At 44.7% G+C, this 27092-nt stretch overlaps 10 protein-coding genes across 10 annotated transcripts; 6 read left to right on the top strand and 4 right to left on the bottom strand.

The window, feature by feature from the left end:
* Positions 1–512: 512 nt before the first annotated feature.
* JR316_0007277 (uncharacterized protein) lies at positions 513–2171 on the top strand (the record flags this gene model as incomplete). Its single annotated transcript, XM_047893020.1, has 4 exons — positions 513–592; positions 1023–1102; positions 1163–1880; positions 1943–2171. The coding sequence occupies 4 exons, from the start codon at positions 513–515 to the stop codon at positions 2169–2171; spliced, it is 1107 nt and encodes a 368-aa protein (XP_047748302.1).
* Positions 2172–2698: 527 nt separating this feature from the next.
* Positions 2699–3423, bottom strand: JR316_0007276 (Transport and Golgi organization protein 2-like protein; the record flags this gene model as incomplete). The annotated part of the gene is made up of 2 exons (XM_047893019.1): positions 2699–3182; positions 3242–3423. The coding sequence occupies 2 exons, from the start codon at positions 3421–3423 to the stop codon at positions 2699–2701; spliced, it is 666 nt and encodes a 221-aa protein (XP_047748301.1).
* Positions 3424–4026: 603 nt separating this feature from the next.
* JR316_0007275 (Actin-like protein ARP6) lies at positions 4027–5933 on the top strand (the record flags this gene model as incomplete). The annotated part of the gene is made up of 10 exons (XM_047893018.1): positions 4027–4097; positions 4149–4263; positions 4315–4383; positions 4438–4561; positions 4619–4763; positions 4821–4976; positions 5043–5218; positions 5283–5418; positions 5473–5535; positions 5624–5933. The coding sequence occupies 10 exons, from the start codon at positions 4027–4029 to the stop codon at positions 5931–5933; spliced, it is 1365 nt and encodes a 454-aa protein (XP_047748300.1).
* A 2386-nt stretch (positions 5934–8319) lies between these two features.
* Positions 8320–12693, bottom strand: JR316_0007274 (putative importin; the record flags this gene model as incomplete). Its single annotated transcript, XM_047893017.1, has 18 exons — positions 8320–8441; positions 8514–8673; positions 8733–8782; positions 8838–8927; positions 8981–9341; positions 9398–9591; positions 9643–9774; positions 9827–9923; positions 9985–10125; positions 10182–10300; positions 10463–10504; positions 10666–10834; positions 10889–11172; positions 11229–11374; positions 11429–11617; positions 11668–12339; positions 12398–12462; positions 12604–12693. 18 exons carry the CDS (start codon positions 12691–12693, stop codon positions 8320–8322), a joined length of 3123 nt encoding a protein of 1040 aa, XP_047748299.1.
* A 1290-nt stretch (positions 12694–13983) lies between these two features.
* On the top strand, positions 13984–15569 carry JR316_0007273 (2-oxoglutarate-Fe(II) type oxidoreductase hxnY; the record flags this gene model as incomplete). Its single annotated transcript, XM_047893016.1, has 11 exons — positions 13984–14042; positions 14106–14200; positions 14263–14354; positions 14431–14660; positions 14712–14796; positions 14846–14940; positions 15000–15006; positions 15057–15163; positions 15214–15242; positions 15300–15403; positions 15468–15569. 11 exons carry the CDS (start codon positions 13984–13986, stop codon positions 15567–15569), a joined length of 1005 nt encoding a protein of 334 aa, XP_047748298.1.
* A 1408-nt stretch (positions 15570–16977) lies between these two features.
* Positions 16978–19097, bottom strand: JR316_0007272 (Ribosomal protein arginine N-methyltransferase rmt3; the record flags this gene model as incomplete). Its single annotated transcript, XM_047893015.1, has 8 exons — positions 16978–17120; positions 17175–17529; positions 17583–17680; positions 17732–18241; positions 18277–18540; positions 18602–18701; positions 18752–18801; positions 18848–19097. The coding sequence occupies 8 exons, from the start codon at positions 19095–19097 to the stop codon at positions 16978–16980; spliced, it is 1770 nt and encodes a 589-aa protein (XP_047748297.1).
* Positions 19098–20192: 1095 nt separating this feature from the next.
* JR316_0007271 (uncharacterized protein) lies at positions 20193–20760 on the top strand (the record flags this gene model as incomplete). Its single annotated transcript, XM_047893014.1, has 2 exons — positions 20193–20640; positions 20717–20760. 2 exons carry the CDS (start codon positions 20193–20195, stop codon positions 20758–20760), a joined length of 492 nt encoding a protein of 163 aa, XP_047748296.1.
* Positions 20761–21571: 811 nt separating this feature from the next.
* On the top strand, positions 21572–22385 carry JR316_0007270 (Hit family protein 1; the record flags this gene model as incomplete). Its single annotated transcript, XM_047893013.1, has 6 exons — positions 21572–21669; positions 21723–21760; positions 21841–21880; positions 21934–21992; positions 22042–22175; positions 22236–22385. The coding sequence occupies 6 exons, from the start codon at positions 21572–21574 to the stop codon at positions 22383–22385; spliced, it is 519 nt and encodes a 172-aa protein (XP_047748295.1).
* Positions 22386–22674: 289 nt separating this feature from the next.
* On the top strand, positions 22675–24446 carry JR316_0007269 (Malic acid transport protein; the record flags this gene model as incomplete). Its single annotated transcript, XM_047893012.1, has 10 exons — positions 22675–22800; positions 22854–23007; positions 23065–23129; positions 23190–23281; positions 23333–23435; positions 23496–23604; positions 23658–23716; positions 23771–23877; positions 23931–24124; positions 24181–24446. The coding sequence occupies 10 exons, from the start codon at positions 22675–22677 to the stop codon at positions 24444–24446; spliced, it is 1275 nt and encodes a 424-aa protein (XP_047748294.1).
* Positions 24447–24503: 57 nt separating this feature from the next.
* Positions 24504–26282, bottom strand: JR316_0007268 (uncharacterized protein; the record flags this gene model as incomplete). The annotated part of the gene is made up of 12 exons (XM_047893011.1): positions 24504–24837; positions 24895–24947; positions 25004–25015; positions 25076–25118; positions 25179–25194; positions 25249–25441; positions 25512–25601; positions 25654–25751; positions 25809–25872; positions 25930–26093; positions 26156–26187; positions 26257–26282. The coding sequence occupies 12 exons, from the start codon at positions 26280–26282 to the stop codon at positions 24504–24506; spliced, it is 1125 nt and encodes a 374-aa protein (XP_047748293.1).
* Positions 26283–27092: the final 810 nt, after the last annotated feature.

The following is a 27092-nucleotide window of genomic DNA, read 5'->3' as shown; positions in this document are numbered from 1 at the left end:
TGATTAATGAGTATTTCGGGAGACAATGGAGAGCCGTGGTCAACAGACACGCTGGGCCGACGCATCTTCAGTGGTGAGGACGACCCTGAATTGCTCACGGACTTATTGGAGGTTCACGGAGGTAGTTCCGGAACGTCGGTGACTCTGAACAGCACAGGCGTTCAAGACAGATTCCGGTAAAAAAAGCTTGAACACCAAAATATAACGCAACCCTCCCACATGTTGGATCAGATCCTCAGGGACAAGCGTTATACCCTTTCTTGGTGGGTATACGTGATTGACAGTGTTTATTATCTATGAACTGTGACACGTTGTCTGGACCAAAGTTGCAGTCTACGCTTTTGGCTCCTTGCTATAGTTTGCACAGCACACTAAACATCCAATCGGGAGATCCTGTACGCGCCGAGATCTGAACCAATGGATCTCAGCACTTGTTACTTAATGAGCCCGGATGCACTTAAGGGCAACGACAACCTCTACTTCAGCTTGTTCCTTTTCCGCTCTTTGCCATGATGACTTCAGAGTCCTTCCAACCTCTACAACTCAAGGGCGAAATAATGGATTTGGAATTCACCATCGATACTGACCATAGGTTAGTATTCCTTCAGACCGCAACTCGCCATCGTTCTCTTAACTAGCCGACTAATTAACCGTTGGTCCCCTCTACGCCCGTTAATCACCCAAAAATAGGAAGCGGAGGAGGAACAGGACTACCCAGAGCTGTCTCAACTGCCACACATCTAAAAGAAAGGTGCGCTCATTACAGTCCTCGCTGACCTTGGCCATGGGCTAATGGACGCGCCTTCTTCCAGTGCGATCGAAAGCGTCCTTGTCAGCGCTGCATTCAGCTCGGTCTGGTAAATCCCTGTCGCGTCTTGTACTTCCCCGTCAGTCATTTACCCCAATCGTCTTCAGACTGGGCTATGTGTATATGAAATAGACGACCCCGCCCTGAGGTATATTTTATTTACCCCACAATATATTTTTCCGACATTCATATTCGGGATCCTTATTTTTTCCAGAGATGACCCATCTCTCGACGAAAGTACGCGTCTACGGAATCGTATCGCAGAGCTAGAATCACTGGTTCGCGAGCTCAGAGGTACGCCTTATGTTTTTGAAATTATAATCATTGCCTAATTGTTTTCTTGGTTTTGCCCAGGGAAACCACATCCTCGATGGGCTGAGAGCACCTTTCGAGATGGTGATCCCAACGAAAAGTGGCATTCACGCGCGTCCAAGTGTGCGTCGATGCAAAAAAGGGCGGGACTAACTTCCCCGCAAACGGGGCAGGCGCAGCCTCCAGAAGAATTACTTCGAAATGGGCGCGCGGTCCACTCTCTATTGAGTCCCATTAAAACGGAGCCTGTTGCTGAGACCAATTCTCATCTATATCGCTTCTCACCGTCCCCAGCACCTTCCATGCGATATCATACATTCCAGGCAGATGTTAGAGGGGACGCTTCACCGTCATTTGAGACCGACCCGCGCTCAGCTAATAATTATAATAATGGAGGGACTAACGGGAACGGCACTACCTATCATGGGAGTAATGGACAGTACTCCAATGGAAACGGGAACACTGGCTCTGCTCCATCATCCTATACCGAGAATGGTGGCGGCGGCACTACTCAATACCCATTATCCAACAGCGACGATGGGAATAATGGATACAGTGACCAATACAGTGTCAACAACTCTCCGCCACAAGGCAATTTTGCTTGCTCATGTCGTTCAAATCCCGCAGTAAACATCACCTACGTCCAACTCTCTCAGACACTTTCAAGCTCTCTCGGCTCGCTGCGGCAGTATGCTCATCATCCTTCAAATACACAGTGCACGTTGTTCCGACGCATTGTAGAACTAAATAATACCTTGCAGTACGTCGGTTTTCCTTTCTTCTTTTAGTTTACAATTAAATTTCGACCGATCCTTTCTTCAGCAGCGGCACTGACAGCCCAGGCCTCGCAAGTTCTTATGACAGTGGGCCCGCCTCAGATAGCGAAATCATGACTCCGTTGTCCGCTTCAAGCGGGCATGCATCATTCCACACAGGCTCCCCAGGAGTCTCGCCACAAGAGTGGAATCATATGGCTGCTGCTGGATTCAACTCCTACTTCCCGGCACCAGATCACCATGGGGTTTATGCAGTAAACCACGTCATGAGCTAAAGCCGTGTGTCGTTGTCCTCCCTTCGCTTTCACTATCTTATATGTACTATGGACACTTGCGGTGCTACTCATCTGTCTTACTAACTTGCCATCTTGATTTACCGCTGTCATGTTCTTTTTTTTGGTGCCCGTGTTATTCAAAACCCTCCCCCCATCCCCCTCCCCGTACATGTATACCCTCGGCAACAAATATGTTACTTATAACACGCGATTGTAGCCTACTGTACATACCCTAATTCTTGTTTGCACTGGACTTGATGTCTAGCTTGAATCGAAAACTACGCTCAGTGGGGGGAACCGGCTTGACCGGTTGTCCGTCTACTAATTTCCAAATGTCTCGTTCGATGAATAGGACATCTCCGTTCTTCTTGACAAGGAGTACAGTTGATAGACGTGTCCCATAATATCTTGGGGTTAGATTACTTGACCCTTCCAACATAAGAGGAATGGGCAGAACTTGAATAGTATTCCGTAGTTCTTTGCGCTCGACGATCGAAGTCGTAGGATGCCAGCTTCTCGGAGAAATCTCAGTATGTCAGAAATTTCTCAGACAAGATCTCGGAAAGAGATTTGGAAAAGAGAAGTACCCACGCAAGTAACTCAAAAAGATGTTCTGTGAGTTCGGACTCTGATTGGCCTGGAGCTAGAGTATGGAGGGTAGCATTAAAATCTTCGGTGGCATGTCGCACTTTGGGCCAGAGCTCTGCGCCTTCTCCATCTATCCCATTCGACATAGCTCCAGACGAAAGTTCGTTGGGATGAAGGGGCCGGGACGTAAGAGTTCCGCCTCCGCCATGGTTCGTAACGAAGAGGGAATCGTATCGAATAGTACCATTCTCGTTCAAAGTAGGTGCCAAGAGGAGAAGATTAAACCCGGCGAATAGAGCATCCTCCGGTATTATCTTCCCAATTTCATCTTGTAACGGATGAGACGAATCAGACAGTAGGAAGGAGGAAACCAAGTAGCCCCTAGACGTATTGTAAGTCTTCGCGGGTTCAGTAATATTAGTCCTAGGATGGATATAGTATATGGTTATCTGTCCGTCCTTAACCGATAAGGCATAGCTTACAACAAGGCAACTCTGCCGGACCGATTGATTCCAAACCATGATCCACCAGCCTGAACATCGCGACCTGATAGGATTTGCGCCGAGCTGTCTGGATTGGACTCGTCCCCGAATGAATGAAAATGGGCATCTTGAGTAGGCCTGTCAAGAAACTCGTCGCGGTTTGTGAAGAGAATCCTAGACATTGTGAGCATTTCTTGACAGTCAAGTGTAATGGGCCCCAAATTACGACGTTGAAGCAGATAACAGCACCATAACGATCAAACGAGACATAAAACTCACAGCGCATACTCAGGATGCTCTACGGTCCAGATTCCTATGCACATAGCCCAAAATACTTGTCAAGTAACGGGACGCCACAGACGAGGAAGATTCCGGTCGTTAATCCGAGGGCGGGACCAGAGGAAGCAGAGAATAGCGCAAAATCCGTGGCTTTAGTTTTATTAAAGTGAAAAAGCAGGGAGGCTTGCCATACAGATGGCAGGTTAGGCCTGCTTAGGATATTTCGGATGGACTCGCGGAGAGTAACGAACGAAAATTTGGGCGTTCGCGAAGTGGTAGCACACAGCTAGGACCCAAGAAGCTCAAGAAGGGGATGTTAAAGAAGTCGAAGAGTAGATGATCCTGTAGAAAGTAGACTCGAGTTCTTGCACCGTGGACGAATGAATGTAACAGTCAGTCAAAGAAACGTGCAAAGAGAACGATCATGATCAAGAATAGAATCCATTTCTTCCCACGCCTTCCTCAGGCACATCTCTTTCGGGCTCTGCACCAAACCACACCACAACATGCCACCGCCCGTGATCGTCCTCGACAACGGCGCCTCTACAATCAAGGTAGGCCTCGGTCCTGAACCAAGGTAGGCCACGCAAGTATCTACAGCGCATCCGTTAAGTCCATGCCTGTCCAGAATCATTTCAAATGCAGTCGTGCGGTCCAAGGGAGACAAGATGTCGTATTTTGGGCACGAGATAGCACGTTGCGAGGATTATTCATCTTTGCACTATCGTCTCCCTTTCGAGAAGGTCTGAACCGCTGGCAAATATTTCCACGGACGTCGGCTCATCATCGCATAGGGCTATCTCGTTGACTGGGATGCCCAAAAGGCCATATGGGATGGCATATTTTCAGACGAAGTCTTAGGGGTAAAATATTCTCGTCGAACCCCTTTCTAAGGCGTATATTAAACTGCGCAATAGGTCGATACTACCCAATCGTCTCTGCTGATCACGGAACCTTACTTCAATTTGCCCAATATACAAGACATCTATGATCAGCTGATATTTGAAGAATACGAGTTCAGTTCGTATTATCGATGCTCTCGTACGTGATCATCAGGTGTCAGGTCTACCTTTCTTTACATTGATTGAATCCATCTAGCTGCATCATTGATTCCATATGGGCAGCTCTTCTCTCAGCCAGGACTTCCGCCTCCTGATTGCATGATCGTTGTCGATTCAGGATTTAGCTTCACGCATGTTATCCCTATGATCGACGGTAAAATTGTCTGGAATGTGGTCAAGAGGTAGAGTTCATCTGAGTACGAGAAACAACTTCGTACGCCTAATCTACGAATAAACAGGCTTGACGTCGGCGGGAAGCTACTGACTAACCATCTGAAAGAACTAGTCTCCTTTCGTCAGTGGAACATGATGGACGAGACCTATATCATGAATCACGTTAAAGAGTCTTGCTGTTTTGTGTCCACTAATTTCCAACAGGATACAGAAACATGTCGGTAAGCACTCCGAGTCTCCTTTTGCTATGCCTTCGTGGTGCAAGAAATTTTAACGTACCCAGGCAGAATAGATCCGAAGCGCAACCCAATCGTTCAAGAATACGTCCTTCCTGACTTGTCGACGAATCGGAAAGGACGAATTCGCCAACCGGACGACATTATCACCGAAACCGATCAAATTCTGGTCATGAACAATGAACGCTTTACAGTACCCGAGCTTTTATTTCGTCCTGATGATATAGGTAGCACGGTGTTTATGATTCATTTTTTTCTTCTCGATTCTGATGAAATTTCATCTTTTCTTAGGATTAGACCAGGCGGGACTGTCTTCTACGATCGCCCATTCGATATCACTTCTTCCCACTGATTTGCAGGGCATGTTTTGGGCTAATATTGGTCTAATAGGGGGGAATACGAAGTTCTCTGGGTTTCGCGACCGACTGTAAGTGACCTTGTGACAGCCTGAGTAAAGAACAATTAATATAAACTCCAATAGTTTGTCTGAACTGCGAAGCTTAGCACCGGTCGAATGCGAGGTGGTCATATACGAATGCGAGGAGTACGTATTCGTTCTTAATACTCGTACCCTCATTCCACAACACTCTTTAGTTTGCATTCATTCTGATTCTCCTTACCCGACTGCGCAGCCCCATCACGGAAGTTTATAAATCGGCATACAACTTCGCCATGGATGACGGCTTCCTCAGCCATGTAGTCACAAGGGCAGAATATGCAGAAAGTGGAAGCAGCGCTTCTCGTCGGAAATTCCGGGATTGGAGACCCCAGGAATCCGAGAAGGAGAAGGTACGGGAAGCGGTACCATCGAAACTGAAAGGGAAACAGCAGCAACATCGAGAGGACGATCGCTCCCAGGCGCCCAGCAAACCTACTAAGACACGAAGCACTAGAGCTGGCGCGGGAACAGGCAGCGCATCGACGGCCCCACGCAAACGGTGAACCAGGCTCTCCCAGGCTTTAATAAACTAGGTATGGATGACTATGACCACATGCCGCCTTGAACGTCATCGCTTCTATTGGTGGCTTGTACTTTGCCAAAAGTTGAACGCACCCTATCTTGAAATGCGCTATCACTATGCGTACCTTGGCTCATAAAAGGAACTGAAAGAGCCACGAAAAGCTGTCCAAATATAGCTTGAACTCGACTCGTTTAGTCGTTGATTCCACCGCCCCGACTTGATATAGTGTTGCAAACCAGATTCTGAATACATACAACACGAGTCTGTGACGAAGTACGGGAAGTTCGTGTGGACTCTTGGTTTCAATGCCACTAAGGCTTCCGCTATCCGCCATAATGGATATCAATGAAAACGGATGTATTGATCCATTGACGACTGTAATCCAAAGGGATTGATTTCTAATCGTTATGAAGCCTATGATTTCTGAAAGAAGATTACCCGACAAGTACACAACGTTACTTTCGAGTCTTAGGCCTTGTGGGTGAGTGTGGTAATGGAATCGTTGGCGTAACATTCGTATCCGAATAAAGCCTACAATTACCATTATTCTGCACAGGAAACAGAGCCAGGGCACGACCGTCAAGTGTCAGCGACCAATTATACATGGAACCCCATAAATATTGTTGGAAAAGGTAGAGTTTAGAGTGAATGTAAATGATGTGAAAACACCCCCGAGGTTATTATTGCATACCCTTTTGTGCCATCCCAAATATTGAATGATATGCCAGTTATGGTTGCTTGCTGTCTGCGCCTTTGAAGCCATTGTGGGCCCGGAGCCAGGTCTCCATAAGTCGATGCAAAGATGGGTACTGATTGAAATCACCAACAAGCGGATTACGAGGTTCCACTTCAAGACCACAAAAGTTGGTGTTCCTATTAAGGCAGAGTGACGAGGTCATTCAATAACATGATATCAATTTATTAAATAGCCATAGCACTTAGTGCAGTAGGTGCCCGAGTAAGGTAGCCAAATTTTGGTCCCATTAATTTTAGAGAGCAGCGGACCTTCATTGACCAAGGGAAGAACCTATGACCGACCTATATATGATGCGATCTTGATTGAGCTTGTGTGACATGCCCACCGTCTCCCATGACAAAGTGGACTCCGAAATCAGCGACATCGCACCAGTGTGAAAATATTCATCATTGGTGCGATACTGAGTCGTAATGTGTTATCAGGGTGGAAATTTTAGAAAACCAAGTAAATAACCGCTGAGGAAGTGGCGATTCCATCGATGTGCAAGTGGTCGTATTGTTTGTGGGCGCTAATTTTGTTTCGTGGATTTTGTAGCCCATTTAGGTTAGTTTTAACACTTAATGAATAGGCCGCATTATCGTACGATCACAGAAAAGGAGCATAAATAGCGTCAGTGACGTCCTTGTGGAAGCAAGGATATCATAAAAATGCTGTGTGACTGAAAAAAAAAATTGGATATATAGAAAGCCAAATCTATCTAGCAGCTCTCCCAGTGGCGAACCAGCGAGTGTGGGTAAATTTATCAAAATATATGTTTAGTACAATTCGCACTCACGCATGCATAGAACTTCAACCAGAAGGTGCATACGCGCACCACTGCATGACGCAATTATAAATTGCGGTTGAGTATACACCTTTTTGGATTGCCGTTTTGAGGTTTGCGTTGTCGTCTAACGTCTGACTTAACCATTGGCCAGTTATATAGAAGACGTTGAGTGAGGTTATGAATGGACGTACTAGGTAGCGTTTGTGAGATTATCAAGGCGCAAGCTTGCAAGGGAAAAAGTCAAAAGCCAGAACATTTTTTCCGGATTCAAACCCAATGAATTTGAATTGCGAATTGCCAGAGTGTTTGTGGAAGGATTGCACATAGCCGTCAACTAGAAGACATAGAGTATGACCCACCCACTTACGTTCCTTCCATAATCAGCCATAAGCAATGTCGTTGCGGTTCCGAGCGGTCCGTCATTGTTTTTTTTTTTTAAAAAAAAAGTCCTGAATTGACGCGCATGCAGTTCATCACACTTGCAGCAGACTTGTTTAAGTAGGTAAACAGGACAATCTGCATGTAGCTAAATATTAAGAACAATCACCTGAACTAGCAGAAAAAATACGCTGGAAGCGGGTGTAGTGAGAGATAAAAGAAGGGTCAGGTGGAAGGAATCCGTTGAATATCGTTGACAGTAAGAACGTTCAAACCAGAAATCCGCGGGTATAACGGACCGAGTAAACGGTAAGAATCCAAGGTCATAAATTCATGATGGCGTTATAAAACATGGAAAGAGTCGGAAAGCGGGACAAAAAAGTGAATAGAAGAGGGGAAGATAGCAACAACCGCCATGCAGAAGACACACGCTGTAAAACTAAGTCATCCATCAGATTCCTTAGTTTAGGATGAAGGGGTCTGTTCCTGCTCGGCTATTCGCATGACTTCCATAAGCAAAGTCTGTTGCTCAATGTCAAGAACTGTAGTGGCCGCTTGATAGCTCGGGGAGTTTTGCATTTGGAAAGCTACAAAAAAAGGAGTGGCTCAGTTAGACAAGACAGAATAAGAACAGACACCGCAGGTAAAGCCAATCTTACTGGTCAGAGCTTGCTTGAATGATACATATGGGTTGATGTTTTCCAAAGGACTAATATAGCCTAGCTCCTCGTCAATTTCGTCCTCATCCTCATCGTCTTCGTCTTCGTCCTCTTCTTCCAGATTAGATTCATTTTCTGATTTTTCTCGAAGTCGGGCACCCTGATATGACAACAAGATTAGAAGACACGATCCTGAGAGAAACGTGAGTAAATATATACCTCTCGTGCAAGCATTTCCATGTAAGCGGAGTCTTCATCCCACACATCCTCTAAAGTACGGAAGTTTGAGCCGGTGATCATAAACAAGAAAGATAAACAACGAACCATCGTCGCCTTCCAAGTTCAAAGCTAATTCTTCATTGTCATCCTCCTCATCAGATTCCTCTTGGAGAAGAGTTTCAAGCCTCTTGCGATCTGATAATAAGTTGAGTAATTGATACGTTACCGGGGAAGGATAATGAACAGACCTTCGATTGCTTTTGGCAAAGTCTTAAAGATCTTTAAAGCGCCACCAACGATGCCCGGCCATCCATCACGCACAGTTTCAGGCACGGAGTCAGGGGGCATCTCCATAAGAGCGCAAAGTGCCAAAAGACTCAATTTCTTGTCATGAACGCGAGGGAGACGGTTATCGGTATTGATGGCAACAAACCACCGATCGAAGAAAAGACGCGCCATTCCTGGTTTGTATGCTTCCATAAGGTGCAGGGCTGCAGAAGGGTTGTAGAGAACTGCGTTGATCAGAACTTCAAGATTAGCAAGACGGAGTGCAGGGGTCTCTGTTTTATCCAAGAGAGAGAGAGCAGTGGCAATAATTGGTTGGAGGTACTGGTAAAAAAACAGTGTCATTCAAATGAACCATCCATACTTTAAGGTAAACTCACGTCGTCGGCGCCCCCACGCAGATTGAGCAACAAAGATTCGGCGAGTTTGGAACCGTTGACGCGGTCGTTTTCTCCAAGTTGTTCATTCGTGATGGAGGTAGTATAGATGTCAACCATCATCTGCTTATACTCAGGGCGGGCCTTGATGACATCAGCGCCATACGAAAGGAAGTTGTCGAGAGAAGGCAACATTTCTGAAATGACTATAAGCTACCGCAAATCACTGGTGGTTTCTCGCCACATACCCTCGAGGAAATCGACTGCTTCATGTTTGAATAGTCTATATGTTAACTCGAACACAGGCCACATAGATGGTGAGATGGATCGAAGTTTGTAGGTCAAACTGTCGACCAGCTCATACATGTTGTCGAACAAGTCTGTAACATTTACGGTAAGTCATATAACAAATTGATAATGTATATTACTGACCAAGAAGCCTGTTCTCGAGGGTGAACACAATGATAGGAATCACAATTTCCTGGATCTGAGAAAGAATTTCAGGCGAACTATCGATAGAGGAAATGATCTATGAAGGACAGAAACTTCAGTACCCTGAAACTCATGCTCTGATGAAATCTTGAACTTACGGTGCTGATGGTTTTGGCAACACCCATAGCCGCAAAGGTCTTGTCATCATCCACATCAGAAAGGAGAGTGTCGAGATCGGCATTGTCTTCAAGGTGATCATGAACTGCGCTTTCTCTGGCAAGTCTCATGTAAGATTCACACTAAATGAATGACTATCGTAAAAATAGGAACAACGATTTGTATATCGGAAACCTACGAGGCGAGCGGTGAGCATGGCTGCAACAGGAAGAAGCTCGTTTTGGAATTGGTCAACCATGACCTCCATGCTGTTGTTGAGGATGTCCAAGTCGGTCTCATCGGACATTTTGAGAAGATCTATGAATGAAATGCCATGATGTAGATGATGAACAGGAACAACGGTGACGAAAGAAAAGTTAAACAAACGGGGACAAAGAGTCAAGCAAATATAGCGCAAAAGTTAAACAGAGAGCAAGTAAAATGTTAGATGAGCACAAAAGGGCATTATAGGGTACATACCTTGGATGACTTTGCCGACCTGGGGTGCGACAGCGACCCGAACTACATGAGTTCATGTGGATAGAAAGTTAACAAGATGTGCCGGCGGAGATCACAAAAGGGTCGATAACGAATACCGCCGGTAACGATGAAATGAGGTACAAGAGGGCAGGGGAAATGATCAGTCCCATTTCGCAAATAATTGTAACCCAATGTGTGCTTACCAGACTCATGGGCGATGATCATTTCAGTTAGAGCCAGAGCGGCTTGAACCTTGACGGGGAATTCATTATCATCAAGCGCGCGGAAAACAGCCTGGAAATGTTTGTTCAAGGTTTCCTCAGAGGACCAAACAAGCCCCTGTTTCGTTACGGTTCCTAATATTTCGAGAGCCTGACAAGACGATGTCATAAAAGCAGAAAAAGGTATCCGGTAAAGCAAACTTACAATAGCTCTCAGGTATGGCTCAGGGCTTTCTAATTCAGGGCTGACGAATTGTAGCATGAATTGTTCCATATTATTCTTCACTTCAGGATGCTTCATAATCTGGCGACCCAAAGCGGCGGTCATGTTGAGGGCACCGAACCTTTGTTCGGGAGGACCGTGGACACGAAGAATGGAATTGATGAATCCGAGGATAGGCAAAAAAGTGGCCTTGGTCCTATTTCCAGCGAGTGCAAGAAGGAAAGTGGTAGCTGCTGCAACAGGGGTCGTGAATGTCTCATATTCATCTGTACAAGCAATGTGTCAAGAGGTGCAAATCATACATACTTTCAAATTTCCATACCTACTGAAACGCGAACATAATCGACGGGGTCGCTCTCCCATAGCGAACGTCTCTGCTCATTGAAAGAAAGCTGAGGGAAGACGAAGTTCGACACTAGGCTGTCAAAGTGAGGCTTGAGTTGAACCCATGTGGATTTTGGCTTGACGCTTCAAGAATTTGTTATCAGGGACAGCACACGATGACGAATAAGAATGAATTACCATTCTGTGAAAAACTGGAAGATTTGGTATTGGCATTTGCTCGAAAGCCATTCTTGATTTGAGACGTATAATTCCACTTGTTGGAAGTATATTTTAAGAATTTCAGGAGCAAAAGCGACAATGAAGTGCTTTGCGAATTCGATGTAGTCAACTTGGAGGGTAGATGGCATTTGTGAAGGATTTCCATATCTTTTGTAGAAACAATAAGAGTAGGTTGAAAATTGAAGGAACGATAATACCTGTGGAAAAGCCTGCCCAAAACAGCGTATGCCCATTTTTTGGCTTTCCACCATTCACACTTCTCTCTTTCTTCGATATCCTCGGGTACGGCGTCCTTGGGCAATCTTAAATTCACAACTGAAAAGAGAAGTTGTCCCCAGGGTACAAGACTGGTTGCACTTTGCTGATGGGCACTGAGGTTGATAACGATTGTGGTGCGATAGGCTTTGAGTATGAGATGGAGCATTGTTGGGATGTCCTGAGCGGCACTCGGTGGTTGTTGCATCATTTGAGTAGCAATGCTAACAAGTGTGGGGAACAATTCCTCCACAATCACTGGCAAAGCATCATGCTTTTGTCTGAATCGGAACGCTCTAACAGCTTCCAAAGTAGCAATGCATCCGGCATGAACCTCCCTGACATTTGAGCTGACAAGCAGCTGTTTAATTTCGCGGACAAGGCCAGGCCAGTTGGCGGGAAAATCATGTGCTACAACAGATTTGAGGGTATTTGCCAACTGAAGTGAGATACTTCGTGAGGGTGAGGCAGCGAGGAGAGGGAGGATATTGATGCGAAGGGCCTCGCGTTCACTAGGGCCGATCACGACAACATCTGGTCTACGCGAAACTTCAATAGAGTATGAATTATGAATCCGGTTTTTAAGCCATACGGCGCATGCTTGGCGTGTGGCACTGTGGAATAAAGATACATATAAGTGGCATGACTGTTGAAAACGCGTCTGGTACACACAGATCGATGTTATCAGCTGCTATGATTCTGAGAATGGACGAAATCATGCCATCTTGGTTTCCAATCTGCAGTAGAAAAAATGTATCAGATGAGTAATCTACCTAATTCCAGAAAGCTAAGGCATCCAATCTCGAAGATTTCGGCCATGCAGCTCGAATGAAAACTCGGGAGGTTATGATGCATGGAAGACTGGAGAAGAAGCCCACCTTGCGAATCTCGAGCTCAGCAGCTTTGCGAACATTGGGATCGGGGTTGTATGTCGTAGCGAAGAGTTGTGATAGAACCTGGAGGTCCATTCCTAGCAAGTTCAAAGTTAGATTGTGATGGTTCAAAAAATTGCGGCATGCAAGAGGCATGCAACTCGACGATTTGGAGAAGAACAACAGAGAATATGTACCTTTATTTAAAGCGTGTGGTATATATCTGATATGTTTTGAAAGGATTGGAAAGTCGTAAAAAGCCTTTGCTGATTAGAGCAAGGGATCAGGATAAAGAACTAGAATAAAAAGATGAATCAAATAAAGCGATTACTTTTTTCTCGGTATGAGTTGGTCACGTGCTCGTACCGTCGACGCGTCAATGAATGATAGCCGAAGCATCACGATTCATGACCGTTGCTTCCGAGTCTTCCTATTTGTTTGTTCACCTTCTGCTGTGGCCTCTTTGCCAGTTTCGTGGACAACTCGTTCATCAGGACGGCTTATCATCGTGGCACTCGAACTAGTCTTTTGTTAGCGCCATCGATCACACAATCCATGGAAACGCAATGCCAGAAACGCAACCTGTTGGCTCCTCGTTAATAGGAACTAATGAGAATGTCAACCATGGGCCTCGTTTCTAGATATTGGTTTCATTCTCTATTTCATGAAAGATAAATCGATAAATCTGAATGGCTCACGATATACCCCTTGCCTTCATGAATTGTCTGATCAGGTAAAGTCTGCGTACACGGTCTATCGACCAACTGATATTACTGCGCGGTCATCGTAAGTTTCTCATTGACTCCTTTCTTCGCCATATGGATACACAGCTCAAACATGGACACTCGAGCGCTTTAAACCTCCTCAAGGGTTAACGGATGCAGGTTCGAATACTTTTAGGATCGACTAGGTCCAATACGATGCCCTAAATCGATTCCAATGAGTTCGTTCACGCAAGACTATCCGAATGTCCTCTACTTTGAGATAGTGGCTGCATCTGAGTGCTGGTCTGTTTAAAGCCTAGTGATGATAGGTCCTTGTTATCATATCAACGTTGTTCTCCCAATTAATAGTATTAGCTCGCATGAATTGTCAGATCAATTAAGGCATCTAACGGCTCGAAAGACAGTCACCTAACCATTCAAAAAATATGACATAACTTTTCTAAGGCTGGCAGCACGCGTAGGCCATGGCCTTTATTGAAGGGCTCCGTTGCCTCTTAATCGCTCGGCCACGTCGGACATAGAATGAAAGGGCGTGACTTCGCCCCTATCTTAATCATTCCCTTCCACTAACTGCAACTTTGTTCAACCAGGCCATCTCACTTTAATTCTACTTTTGTCGTTGTCTCCAATAAGACCTTGTGTTATAACATCAAAACCGTAAATGTCCTTAATCAATGCTGCTGATACCCTCGATCCGCACTTTCAGACTGTCCCCATTATGTGAGTGTCAAGGCACTGAAAATTCATCATTCAATATCTGAGTCATTCCTCCGACCTAACAAGCGATCTAACGGATATCCGAAGCAACGATATAGTAAAACGCAGAAACTTGGCAAACGAAATTCGAGATGCCTGCATACAGGTTGGGTTCTTCTATGGTTCGCCTGCTCAAAGCTTTCGGTATCATGGTACAAACAAGAACATATCACGCTAACAACAGTGAAAAACCATGGGATACCCGACGTCGTGATACATGATGCCCTTGAAATGGCAAAGAAGTTCTTTGACCTTCCAATAGACACCAAAATGGAGGTGAGATTACCAGGTTGCGCGGTTTTAACTTGTTTTGACTTGTGACAACCACAATGGTTATAATTTACTACGGCAGATTGAGAACCGCAAAACTCCCAACTTCAAGGGATATTCACCATTACTCAGTGGGAACAACGATCCATATGGTGCAGGAGACATGCAAGAAGGCTTTGAATTCGGCTGGGAGGCTTTCAACAACGACGAAGCCGATAAAGATAGCGACACTGATGGTGTCATGCATGGGGCAAACATCTGGCCATCTGAGACTGACGTTCCAGGATTCCGTGCAAGAGTAATGCACTACTAGTAGGGCGCTATTAAGTTTTATAATTGGAAAGCTCACTCATTGTTGAACAGTCATGAAGCAGTAAAACTTGGCAAAATGCTGTTTCCGTTGTTTGCAATGGCTCTCGACCTGCCCGATACTTTCTTTGATGACAAGGTGGATATCACAATTTACTTGCCAATACACGTATTCATCTTCTTTCCAGACACAACATTCAGCGGCTCTGATGAAGCTTTTACACTATCCTCCTCAGACAGGGCCTGTAGATGATCGCGTTATTGGTATTGGAGCGCACACCGAGTGAGTAGTTGCATATGTATAACAACTAATAAATTTCAATAAGTCCAATATCCAAATAGTTGGGAGGTATGAGGGCTATGTTATGCGTATTACTTTTTTTGATTTGGTTATTTTAGTGCTTTACAATCCTCTGGCAAGAACATGGTATCCAGGCCCTGCAAGTCCTTAATTCTGAGAAGAAATGGGTCGATGCGCCTCCAATACCAGGCACTCTCGTAATCAAGTAAGTCCTTTTTGGTTGCTATGCGAGTTTGTTAGTAATCAGACAAATAGCCTTGGTGATCAATTTGCGCGCTGGACGAGTACGTCTGTCTTTGACCCTCATTGTCCTTGGTAAAATAAACTTACCAACTCCCAAGACGACATTTTTAAATCAACCGTACATCGTGCTATCAATCGAAGCGGTGTTCGTCGATACTCGATCCCATTATTTTTTGGCACTGATTATAACGTCAAACTCGAGGTAAGTTTTTTTGTCAGTTTTGTGACCTGTATAAACTCTATTGTGTGATACTTTGCTGGTAAAGCCTATGCCAAGTTGTGTATCAATCGACAGGCCTCCGAAATATGAAGTCATCACTGCAGGAGAATACGTCAAGGCACGCTTACAAGCCACATACAACCACTAATATCATCAGAACTGCGGAGACCGTCCCTTGTAACTTGTAGATTGAAATCTGTAAAGAAACTGCGTTCTATTATCGAAAACCCCTCAAATCAATCCTTCGCAGAAAAGCTGCCCAGCAAGCAACTTCTGGTTTAACCAATGGTCAATGTCGGTTGGGGGGATAGACTCGGAGTTAGGGGATAGCACTCGGGCAAGATTGAGATAGTGCCTCACATCTTCTCCAAGAAGCCTATCATGAAGGAGGTCACAACGAGCGGCGACCTGGTCTGCCTTTCTTCCTTGATCATTCGAAACGGCGGATACTTTTGATGGACACATTACCTATAATGTGGGCGCAAGAACCAGGTGGTTCCAGGAGTTATTTCCAGACGGTGGTCCAGTGATTGCCTTGCTTTGGCCGTTGTCGGGGCACGATATGTGTCTTAGTTTCTTATTTGACCGCAGTTGTCAATATCTTATTCCAATGAAGACCCTCACCCATGAGCCAATCTTCGCAACAGTAGTGAAAACACCACGGGATATCTGACAGAGGTACCCAGAGAAAAAATGAAAGTGTCATACCCCTTTGATCTTCCGGACTTGATCAAGATGGAAATGATCATGGTTTAGCGCGAGGAGTCTCACTGTCTAGCGTTTTAGTTCCCAACACCTTTACTAGTATATGTGGCCATTTATAATCGACCTAATGTTACGTTTGTTGAAAGAGGCCTATATGTAACCACTTAACAATGGTACATCTATCCTCGGATTTGCTCCCATATACCCTTCTGCATAATAGTATCCAGCAGTCGAACTCTGAAGCTCGTCGGATTCGATTCCGTTATGTTTTAGAGTTGATTCCGATGTCATATTATGAATGAGAATTATTCTCTATTTAAATCATAATGGAAAGGAGAACATCCATGTGCAATACATATAACATAGCCCACATTGTCAATGACCTGTATACCTCGATGCATGAGTTGCTATGTGAGTAGATTAAAAGTCGCATGGAAGCAACTGATAAGCATTAAACACCACCAGTGACCAACACACATGTACAGAGGTACCTGCGAATACACCGCTAACACACTGGTTGGAGAACGGAGCTCCTGGAGTTGCATAGCCTCTCTCACTCCGAGTCCATAGGAATATTTGGACGCCCAGTGTATATGATGTGTGGCTTGCGACAATTTTATCAAGAATTGTAGACGAGATGTCAATCAAGGATCCGATGAACTCGACAGTGTGGATCAAATTTTGTGAGGAAAAGGAACCTTGAATTTCCGATACCGGTTATCACAACTATGGCGTTGACATTTTTGTGTTTTAACGGGTACAAGATGAAAGAGGAGGGCGTGTCTGTATTATATCCACCATCGATAAGATCGATATCACCACGAAGCTGGAAATGTTTTGAATATCCGTTATCATCGAACCTTGTACATCTGTACTGTTGTAGGGCCAGGGGAGGATTGTGCATCCTGTTTAACTGAATAATGGATTTCGACGTCCATCTCCCTCGAATTAGTCGTGCTCTTCTTGCACATGAAAGTTCCGATAACAATCGAACCTGATAAATAGACTTTGAATATCGACACCCATTGTTGAGGGAAAATGAACGTACCCTCGGTCACTGTGATTGGTTCTCGAAGCATGAAGATAGTTTGCTTCCAATGAGTTGGCACACTGAGGGGGCCCGTGCTGAAGCTAGTAATTTTTTCCTTCTCTTTACCCATGCTCTGACGTCTCTGAAGAGCCGATTTCCCGCCTACTGGCCACAACTCTGCTAAAACAGGCTCACCCTCCTTGACAAGTTTCACCTGGGTGTCAGGTGGAACTGGCCCACCATGTGCAGTGAAAAAGGTGTCAAAGTAGAGGATAAAAGAGTTTATCTTGGTACGCCTCTGCGCAGTGGAGGTTAAGGAGAATGTTGAGGTAAAATCAAGTTCTCGAGAGGTAATTGTACCGATGTTGAGGTCCTGAAGAATCAATATCGTGAATTGATGTACCCAGTCTGTAGGTTACTACTTACCTTAATGGTATATGGTTCACTCATGAGGGTTTCAGGACCAACAACGTCGACAATAGCTTCGTCGTACAAGTCAGTGGCCATCGCCGACATGTCAAATCCTGGAAATTATCTTCAGTCATGAGAATGTTATGGGGATGATAGGTACATACCATAGACGTCGTCCCAGAACCCTATCCGTTCTTTGTGTATTTCGCTCGCATCACAAAGACCAAACTCCATCTTACACTGGCTTGGAGCCATGACACCTTCCGGTTTCAAAAAGCGATCACGGGCCACAAGAACAGAGTCCAACATTGACTCGTATAGCAAAGCATATCCCATCCACTCAGAAATAATGATATCAACTTTATCAATGCCTTCAGGGAGAGAAATGGATTCGACCTTTCCTCGGATGACGGTGATTACATCCTGGAACCCATTGGCTATAACGTTTTTTTCTGCTTTGAGAGCAATGTCGCTGGCATCTACAGCAATGACCCGTTTCGCTCCCGCTCTCGCGGCAAACATAGATAGGATGCCCGTGCCGCAGCCAACATCGAGGACAATTGCATCCCGGAACAGGCTTGGATTCGTCAAAATGAAATGAGCATATGTTGACGTCCTAACTTTATCGTTAATCATAATTGCGTGGATATCTGCATACGTGGAGGCGTAAAGTTCTGAGAGAGTTAAGTAAAGAAATAAAGATCCCTACCATTTGAACCATAGCTTTCAAAGTAATGGGTATCATCATCACGAGTTTTGGGGATTGCTTCTAATTTGGAAGACAAGTCTTCAACGTTTGTAACTTGTTTTGAAATATTAAGCTTTTCAGCTATCAAGGCACGATAATCCAAAAGGCTTTGTCGAGCGAGAGCAAGTTTTTTTTCAAGGAGTTTGACCTTTTGATTGGGGTCCATCTTCATTGGATCCTTATCCGCGTCGTCGTCGGAGTCTGACCAGTCAAGAGCATATGCCTCTGAATAAATTAAAAAACGTGTTAGATACTAAATATGCTTTTTATCACAATGAAAACGTACGTATGAGAGGGTCGTTTTCCACGACGGGCACTAGATACTCATCAGACTGGAACCAGGGCTCTTTTCCTTCTAATTTTAGAGCCTCGGATGGACTCGCTTTCTATTGCAATGCTTTAAAACCTCCAAACAAGCAATTGATAGAAATCTTACAGTTTTCCGGATATAGTTGATGAGACGAACGCGCCCATGAAAATCCAGCGCTACGAAAAATTAGGAGATACATCATGGAATAAAACGAATGCTCACATAGATTTTTGCAGAAATCATCCAAGTTGAAATGATGAGTTTCACTATCATAAGCCAAAGCGCGTTCTACTGATGGCAAAACAGTTTCGTCGAACAGAGACTTGGTCTCTTGCTGTTCGTTTGAATCGGATACCCAGTCGTCCCAAGTCTGATCATTCTCATCCTCGCTGTCGGATGATGATACCGAGTCTGAGTCTGAGTCGTTAACAATATCAGCAACACAGGCTGGGGGAGGTAGATGGAGGCTCATGACACAGATGAGTGGAGAGAATCTTTGACTGTAGCAGGGCCCTCTACAAAATGTGATACCCTAATCAGGAAGGCATTGGTGATTTGATCGGTTGTTGTGATATGTTGTGCCAAATATAACCCCGAGTTCACTCTCAAGAACTTTCAATCTACTTAACCCATCCCGCCTCCGACAACTGCACGTCTATTCTTGTCCTGCTATTCCATCTGGTGCAGTGTCCCTTATTGTGCCATATGGGATTACCAGCTAAAGAAATGACTCATTACCCCACAAAGAAGCCAATTCGAATCCATTCACTAACGGTGGTTTGCCTCCGACGTAGTATGCGAGTACTTTCATTGCGCTTTTCGGAATCCGAACATGTCGAGTCAGAAGTCATGTCCCGGCTTAACTAGATTTTCATACATCCGGAAAATAGGATGACATACCACCCCATACGACGACTCTGGACATCACAAGTGAATAATATTACATGGCTTTCAACGGCTGTACGCAGTAGCACGGCACGGAAAGTTCGTTGGAACGTCACCGACATTCTTGAAGCCTTTTATACTATACTCTATATGATAACTGAAAATATTGCATGTAACGAGGGACTATATGCGACTACAGGGGGACACAGATGCGAATTTCACAAGGGTTCAACCGTTCAAACTACCTCAAACGAAAGGTTGGCCGTGCGTTAGGGAATCACCAGATGTATTATTAACTTCTGAGTCTGATACACCTATCTTTGCCATAAGTGGGCACATTTGAGCACAGGTAAGCACCACAAATACACTTACACTTTGAATCCACCTCTAACTCACCGGCGATCTAGACGGCTGCGCACAGATTCAGGGCAGCCTTTCAACTGCCAAATATGACTCATTCCAAGGTCAACCATGCGAGACCATGTGTATTCTTTGACCATATCAGCTGCGATGAGGATAGATCTACGCGACAAAGGGTCTATTTTCGTTTCGCTCAGGACGGGCATTGCTATCTGCTATGGTCTCTTCATACATTTTATATGGTATAAAAAGGATGATACAGAAATCATATTGAAGACATTAGCCCAGTGCCCAACGACCACGATATTCAAACAACACTGACATGAACACTCAACCCAACGAATCAAATGTTTCGCTTCAATCGACAACAACTGTTAGTTCTAATACACCTTTACACCGTTCTCAATACCCTCAGAAAGATTACTCTGCTGCTTTTGGGGCCCTTCAATCGCGTTATGGAACTGGAGGAATCCTTCCCAATCCAAAGAAAGAAGCCTCTAAGAAACTACCCAATAGTACTCCTTCTTCAGTGGCAGGATCCTCTCCTTCCTCTTCTTCTGCACTGGCATCGACCTTAGGGTCTTCCGAGGTCACACTTGCGACAGAGTCGTCCTCATCTATCGCATCGCAGCCTCGGTCAGATGCATCGGGAGGAACTTCAGAAAGCGCAGTAGGGTCCTCAGCCTCTGGATCCAACTCGGGGTCTAGCACTGGTGGACAAACTCGCAAGAAGAAGGAGAAGAAATCAATCTTAAAGTCTCTTCTTAAAGGTGTGATACCTTCATTTTTGACTTGAATATCGCCTAAGAGTATATGATTTCAAACTGACATTGTTTTTCTGCATAGGCAAGAAGAAGAAAGAGACGATCCAACCAGATTCGTCGACTTGAACACATTATGACCTGGCCAGGTTTTAGACGGTGCGGACAGCAGTTCTTCAGACCCCAAGAATTGAATCAAACAAATATTATAGAAGCCATATTTTCCACTAAGTTTCTTTGAACTGTATTTAATTATTTATTGCATCTACTTGTATACGTTCATCGTTTCAATGGGCGACAACATCGATCTGCCTTGTTCTCCGTATTACCTACTATTAATAGAAAACTATCAAAGCCCTGTTCTATTTATTTCCTAGTAGTGGGTGTTGTTTTGTGTCTCCTAGTCGCTTTTCTATATTTAAAAGTACACTTCAGTAGTTGAAACAATAAACACGAAGTAAGTTGTGAAATCCAAATTTCGCGGCCTTGCGATGGGATCCTAGAGCCAGGAGTTCCACTTCCACAGTAGGTCGGTAAGGTAGTTTTCGGTCATTTGTAGCGGTTAGTCTAGTATCCATCCACATTCAAAAATTATGGAAACTTACCAACGTGTTATTCACTCACCTAGGCTTCTAAGGACATTGTTTATATAGTCTTCATGATAACAGAATGGCATTCATTGTTACTTTGTCGTTTAAAGACAGTATATACATCTCGCAATTATGCACTGAAAATCTCGTTGCTGGATCACCCAATACTTTGTAAATGTCCCAGATACGTATACGTTTTCTTTATATTTCTTACACGAAATGCTTTCTCAAGCTCTTTCCAATAACTTGCAACCCCTCGAGATTTTCTCATGCCGCTACTTGCAAGCCCCTGAATCGGCCCGCTGCACCGAATACAACTATCACAACACGTGACGCTGTGGGGAACGCCCATGCAATCAGCTAGACTGTCATCCTATCTTCCCAACTTGGATCTGTTTGTAATCTTCGCTCATATCTTGTCAAGCGGAACTTGTACAATGGCCACGAAGTAATTCGTTTTCACAATCGTTCGACGTTCTGGAATTAAATTCCTCTTACTAGATCTCTTGCCTCATGCCTCTTCTGCAAAATCATTGAAGGTGACTCACAAGAGAACACATGGTTCACTGCTGCGCTCGCAGTAAGCATGGAGCACGTCTCATCCATTGTTGTGCCACAGGAAAGATCCCAAGCTTCAAGCTACTCGAGACCGAAACATCGTCAGTCTATTTGTGTTGCCCGATGACGGTGCAATGTTCATGATCCTCCATAGGTTCGCGTTCTTAGACATAGGCCCGCTCTCCAAGGGGCACGCCCTTGTAATCCCGAAATGTGAATTTATCTTTTTCATCGTTATCTATCACTTAACCTGGCTTTACAGATCACGCTGAGAAAATGCATGAGCTCCCAGACGAATATCTTCAAGATGTCCTACCAATTGCCAAGAAGATCGCCCTCGCTCAAGGGGCCGCAGATTACAACATCCTTCAGAACAATGGCCGACTCGCTCATCAGGTGAGGTAGTGTCCAATGTGTTAGAAAGTGTCAATTTCTCATACGTCGAATGTGCCGCAGGAGGTACCTCATGTTCATTTCCACGTTATCCCAAAGCCGGACGAAGTTGAAGGACTGGGTATTGGATGGCCTGCTAAGTCTGTCCCCAAGCCGGAATTAGAGAAGGTCTTCGCAGAACTTTCCGCCAAGTTGAATGCCCCTCAATCTTGAATGTAAGGTGGAAATGAAAGACAAGAACTACCATCGAGTCGTAAAAACAGTGTGTAGAGACGACTACAATCGTGTCGTGTTAGCCAACGGCGCAATTAAATTGTATTGGGTTCAACTAGGTTTAAAGATGAACAGTCCCTTTGGCATTTGCTCGATCACAAAAAATCAACGTCATCGTTTCATGTCTTACAGTCACGGTCATCACAGTTTCTTCGTCAAGTAAATGGCTTCCACTCCCCAAAGTTGCAGCACCACATCTTTAAGATCAACAGAGGCAAAGCAATGCTGCATGGCTTCAACGCAGTCTACATCCGATTCGGCGACTCTCGATGAAACCCCACTCTTTTCGGATCCAGAGCGATCTCGTCGTGTTGGGGTGTTCGGACGTCGAATTCATGGTTGGTCCTGGCAATCGGTAAGTCACAAACACCATTTGTATCTATGCTTGGTTGATTTACAGTTTTGCAGTTTCCTATAGGCATGGGAACTAGTGCCGTATACCTAGTTTTTTCCGGAATCAAGGACCGTCCCATAGCCCTACATCGCATTGAAGTCGGATTCTTCTTCATGAATATGGCATTGTTCATTTTGAATACGCTCACATTGATCCTTCAAGCAATTCGTACGTTTTCCATTGCAAATCTCAAAATTCTGCGGTTAACTCGCATTCATACTGCAGTTTATCCTAAGAGGGCTTGGCGTTCATTCACAGACCCAGTCGCCAGTATTTTCGTTCCCTTGATTGTGAGTGACCAAATCTTGCCTGTTACATTGTGGCCTATAACCATTCAAACTAAACTACAGGTACTGTCCTTCGCGACGATTGTCATTGGTACCGTCAATTATGCAGTGCCATTGGGTCATGTCAGCTTAAACTTCACATACGCATTGTTTTGGTATCCCTTCGTTCCTTTGAAATATAAATATTGTCTAATTGTGCTACATAGGCTTTATGTCGCATTTTCCCTTATAACATCCTTTGTAATGCTGATGATATGGTTCAACCATTCTCATGAACTTACGGCGTTCACTCCGGGATATGCATTTCTGGTATGTAGGACATTCTTTATATTTGTACATTGACCACTTATGATGGCGATAAATAACCAGATATTTCCTCTCATGCTAACAGGCGTAGTCGCTGCCTCAGTACTTACCGTTCTGGATCTTGATGACCGCAGATGTCTCGGCGTCCTTCTTACTGGCTACTTTTTTCAAGGTTCGGTTTCTTTGTTCTTAAAGTATTCTCTGAACTTATGCAGTTCTAAATAGGCCTTGGCTTTTTCATGACCTTCTTTTATATCTGCATTTACATCATTCGACTCATAATGGTCAGCATGATTTTGATCATCAGTGGCAGAGTATACTAACCTCGTTTCAAACAGACTGGCTTTCTCGAAGGACACCAAGCAAATTCTGCCTTCATTGTTTGTGGCCCACCTGGGTTTACCGCTCTGGCTTTAATCAATCTTGGAAAAGAAGCACAGTTTTTGTAAGCTGCAAAATAAAATTAATGAAAAACCATTCTAACTTCACTAACTACAGATTACCGCACAATAACTTGGTTTCTTCCGGCGCTGGAGACATTTGGTATGCATCCAGCGTACTTTGCAGCGTCTTATTATTCGGACTTGCTGTGTTTTTCTTCATATTTGGTGCCCTTCCGTACGGCTTTAAGGTATATAAACGCCTTGGCCTTAAAGACATCCTGAGCTGTTGGGCCGTCACTTTCCCGAACGGTGGGTCGATTCATTATCGCTAGAAACTTTTGACTGAAATCTTTCCATCACGATAGTCGGTTGGATTGCCACACTGCGCTTATTGGGAGATATCTTCGATATCGCTGGCTTTCACACTCTGCACAAAGTACTAGCCATTGCGCTGCTAGCCGTGTGGACGCTTCTGTTCATCCTGACCATCACTGCTTTCGTGACAGGCCGGATTTTTATATCTACAGAACAAGATGTCATGAAAGACAAACAACGCTTGAGGCGACGATCGCGAAGTGAAACCTCAGCGAGATTAAATAGTCAGGAAAAACCTAATAACAGTGCAGTATGATTTTACACGGGAATACAGTAAGCTGTGGTGTCGGGCCAGCATTTTTGGTCGTGAATTCTAGGCTTCAATATTCGAAGCATCAGCCTCCGACGGTGTCGACTCTTTGCCGATGTTATCCGATGAATCGTGTGAGGGCGTGTCAGTCTCGAGTAACCCAGCGGCCAGCGGGTCACTAGAGAAAACAAGATCGTCTTCGTCTTCCCATGGCTCTGGACCGGAGTATTCATCGAACTGCGAATCGACAGGGGCGCCCATGGTCCCTATCACGCGGGATTGGAATTTTAACGATCCCAGAGGCGCTTCGCCGTCAGCATCGGTCTTGTCGTTGCTTTCATCGTAGTATATGCTCCGAAGCATTAGAAGGAACCGGGAAATGATGATCGTTCGAAACCTATCGTTTGGCAGAGATGGTCAATAAGCCCTTGATAACGCAATGAGCGTCACTCACACAGGTGTATAATACGGTACCACCCAGTAGTCGTAGCGTGTGGCAAATGAAGGCTATTTCAAACGCTTCAGTCAAAATGCTTTATGATAGCAACCTTCCTCAAACTCACAACATGATCGAACTTGATGGATGACCGTTAGTCTAAGTGCCTGATAACGAAATGGCGCATTAAGGAACTTACCACAAGGACCAGCATGTCAGCGAGGGACAAGATTAGCAGGGCGCTAGGGATGCTCGGCGTAAGTATTGACATCAAAATATGATTCTCTGTGGGAATAACGTACACAAAATAGACGCTCCCTATCCATTGATTAGGTTAAAAACATCAATCGGCAAAAAAATTCAAGTAATCACCGTCTCGCAAAAATAGATGCATCAAGCCAGGTCTTTTCTTCTCTTCCTCCAGAGGTATGGCTTGCTTTCTCAAATGGAACGTCCTGTTGATGGTGACAATAATGACAATGAACTCGCCGAGTAGGTCGGCCACGAGTCCAGCAATTCTCACTGTTCCAATTTCGATGAGATGAGGGATTGTGTCATGCGTATACTATCAAATCAAACTCCTATATTCCGACATTCAATACCTGTTTAGAAACTTGTTGGATAATAAAACTTACACATCGTGTATGCTCGACAGGGGATGCCTTGTAGGCCAATGTGCATCCAAAGACATTTACGCCAGGAGACCATTGGTGAGCATAAACATACTAGGAATATTCCATCAGCTTGCATGTTATTATGAAAAGCAGTTCAACCTACTGCAGGCATCACAAGGGAGGGCAAGCAAAGCAAAAAGACAAAGATAGCCAGGGGCCACTGATTCCTACGAAGAGCATATACCCGCAATGCAGAAAACACTATCGTACACCTGTCAGATTTGACTTGGGAACATTCTTGGAGTCGCGACCACTTACTCCCGTATCCGAGAGACCGTAGAATCATCGGAAAGATTTGGAACCGAACTGCAACATTGCATCCCTGACATCAAATATGAGAACATGATATTATCACTCAAAAAAATAAAAGAATATTCACATGAGGCGTCATGTACCATGAAGCCAAAAGCATAACTGCGATCTTTTCAAACAATGTTCCATATCGCAATAGACCATATAGTATAGCTGGGCCAGAAATTTTGCGCGACCAAAAGATCTGTACCTCCCTTCCGAAAGTGATGACATGGTCCCATATGAGAAGAGCTTCAAAAAAAAATCGTTACTTGCATGTCGATAAACATGAGGACTGGACGTGAGGGACTCACCAACAGCTGCAATACTACAGCAGACGAACGCGCTGAAAATAGAAAACGACAGTATTAAACACTACTTAGCGCGCTGTGGAAACCGTGAAAGGCAAACCCACAATTCGTAGACAACGAAAGGAGCCATTCTATGCCGGGAAGAGGATGTCGATCCAACTTCACACCAAGTGAGGGTTACTTATAGCGTGGCCATTGTATGTCCAGAATTCGTCGGAGATGCAGTGCTATCATGTCATCTTGTAGTGAAACGTCGAAAGTCGGTGTATGCGGAATATAGTTTCGACAGGGTCTCCGCACGTCCGCCAGCGACACCTACCCCTGAACGCTATAATTAGGTTGGCGTTGGAGAACAGTTAACTGTAGATGCGATGCGAGCTATATCTTGAGAGAAAAATCATCATCAGGAAACATATTGGTGACGATTAGAGCCGTAATAACGCCCCAGACGTATAAGTAATAGGTTGATTTGTCTTAGATGGCATTCTGTTAGCTGAAGTCAACTTTGATCATGGGATGCTGGGCATTACAGCATATATCACGATAGATAGCCAATTGATAAAGGGAACAATCCCGCCCTTCCAACTAACGAGAGTTCGCTCCCATTGAGAGCTTCTCCGTTTCATGTAGTGCACAGCTTGAACAAGAAAAGAGTGCAGAAAGAGTGCGTCAGGTTCAACCTCGCGCACGCGCACTAGATTAAGCACATCAAAAGAATACAAAGAATGGCTCTGTGTTGGGTCGATATAGAGTCCGTATCCAGACAGAAGGAAATGTCAACAGTGAGAAAGGTCATAGAAATCTTCCGAGCATTGTGTGTGCCACGGAAGTCAGAAGAGTCCCAAGAGGCGTCGGTCCGATGTATTTGTTCTGAGCCTGAAGCGGGGGTTCAAATGTGATGTGGCTACGCGCATCAGCAATTGATGCGCCTCATTCCTCA

The sequence above is a fragment of the Psilocybe cubensis genome, chromosome 6, assembly GCF_017499595.1.
Source record: "Psilocybe cubensis strain MGC-MH-2018 chromosome 6, whole genome shotgun sequence".
Lineage (NCBI taxonomy): Eukaryota > Fungi > Basidiomycota > Agaricomycetes > Agaricales > Agrocybaceae > Psilocybe > Psilocybe cubensis.
The sequence above is the reverse complement of the archived record's forward strand: the minus strand, read 5'-3'. Positions and strand labels throughout refer to the sequence as shown.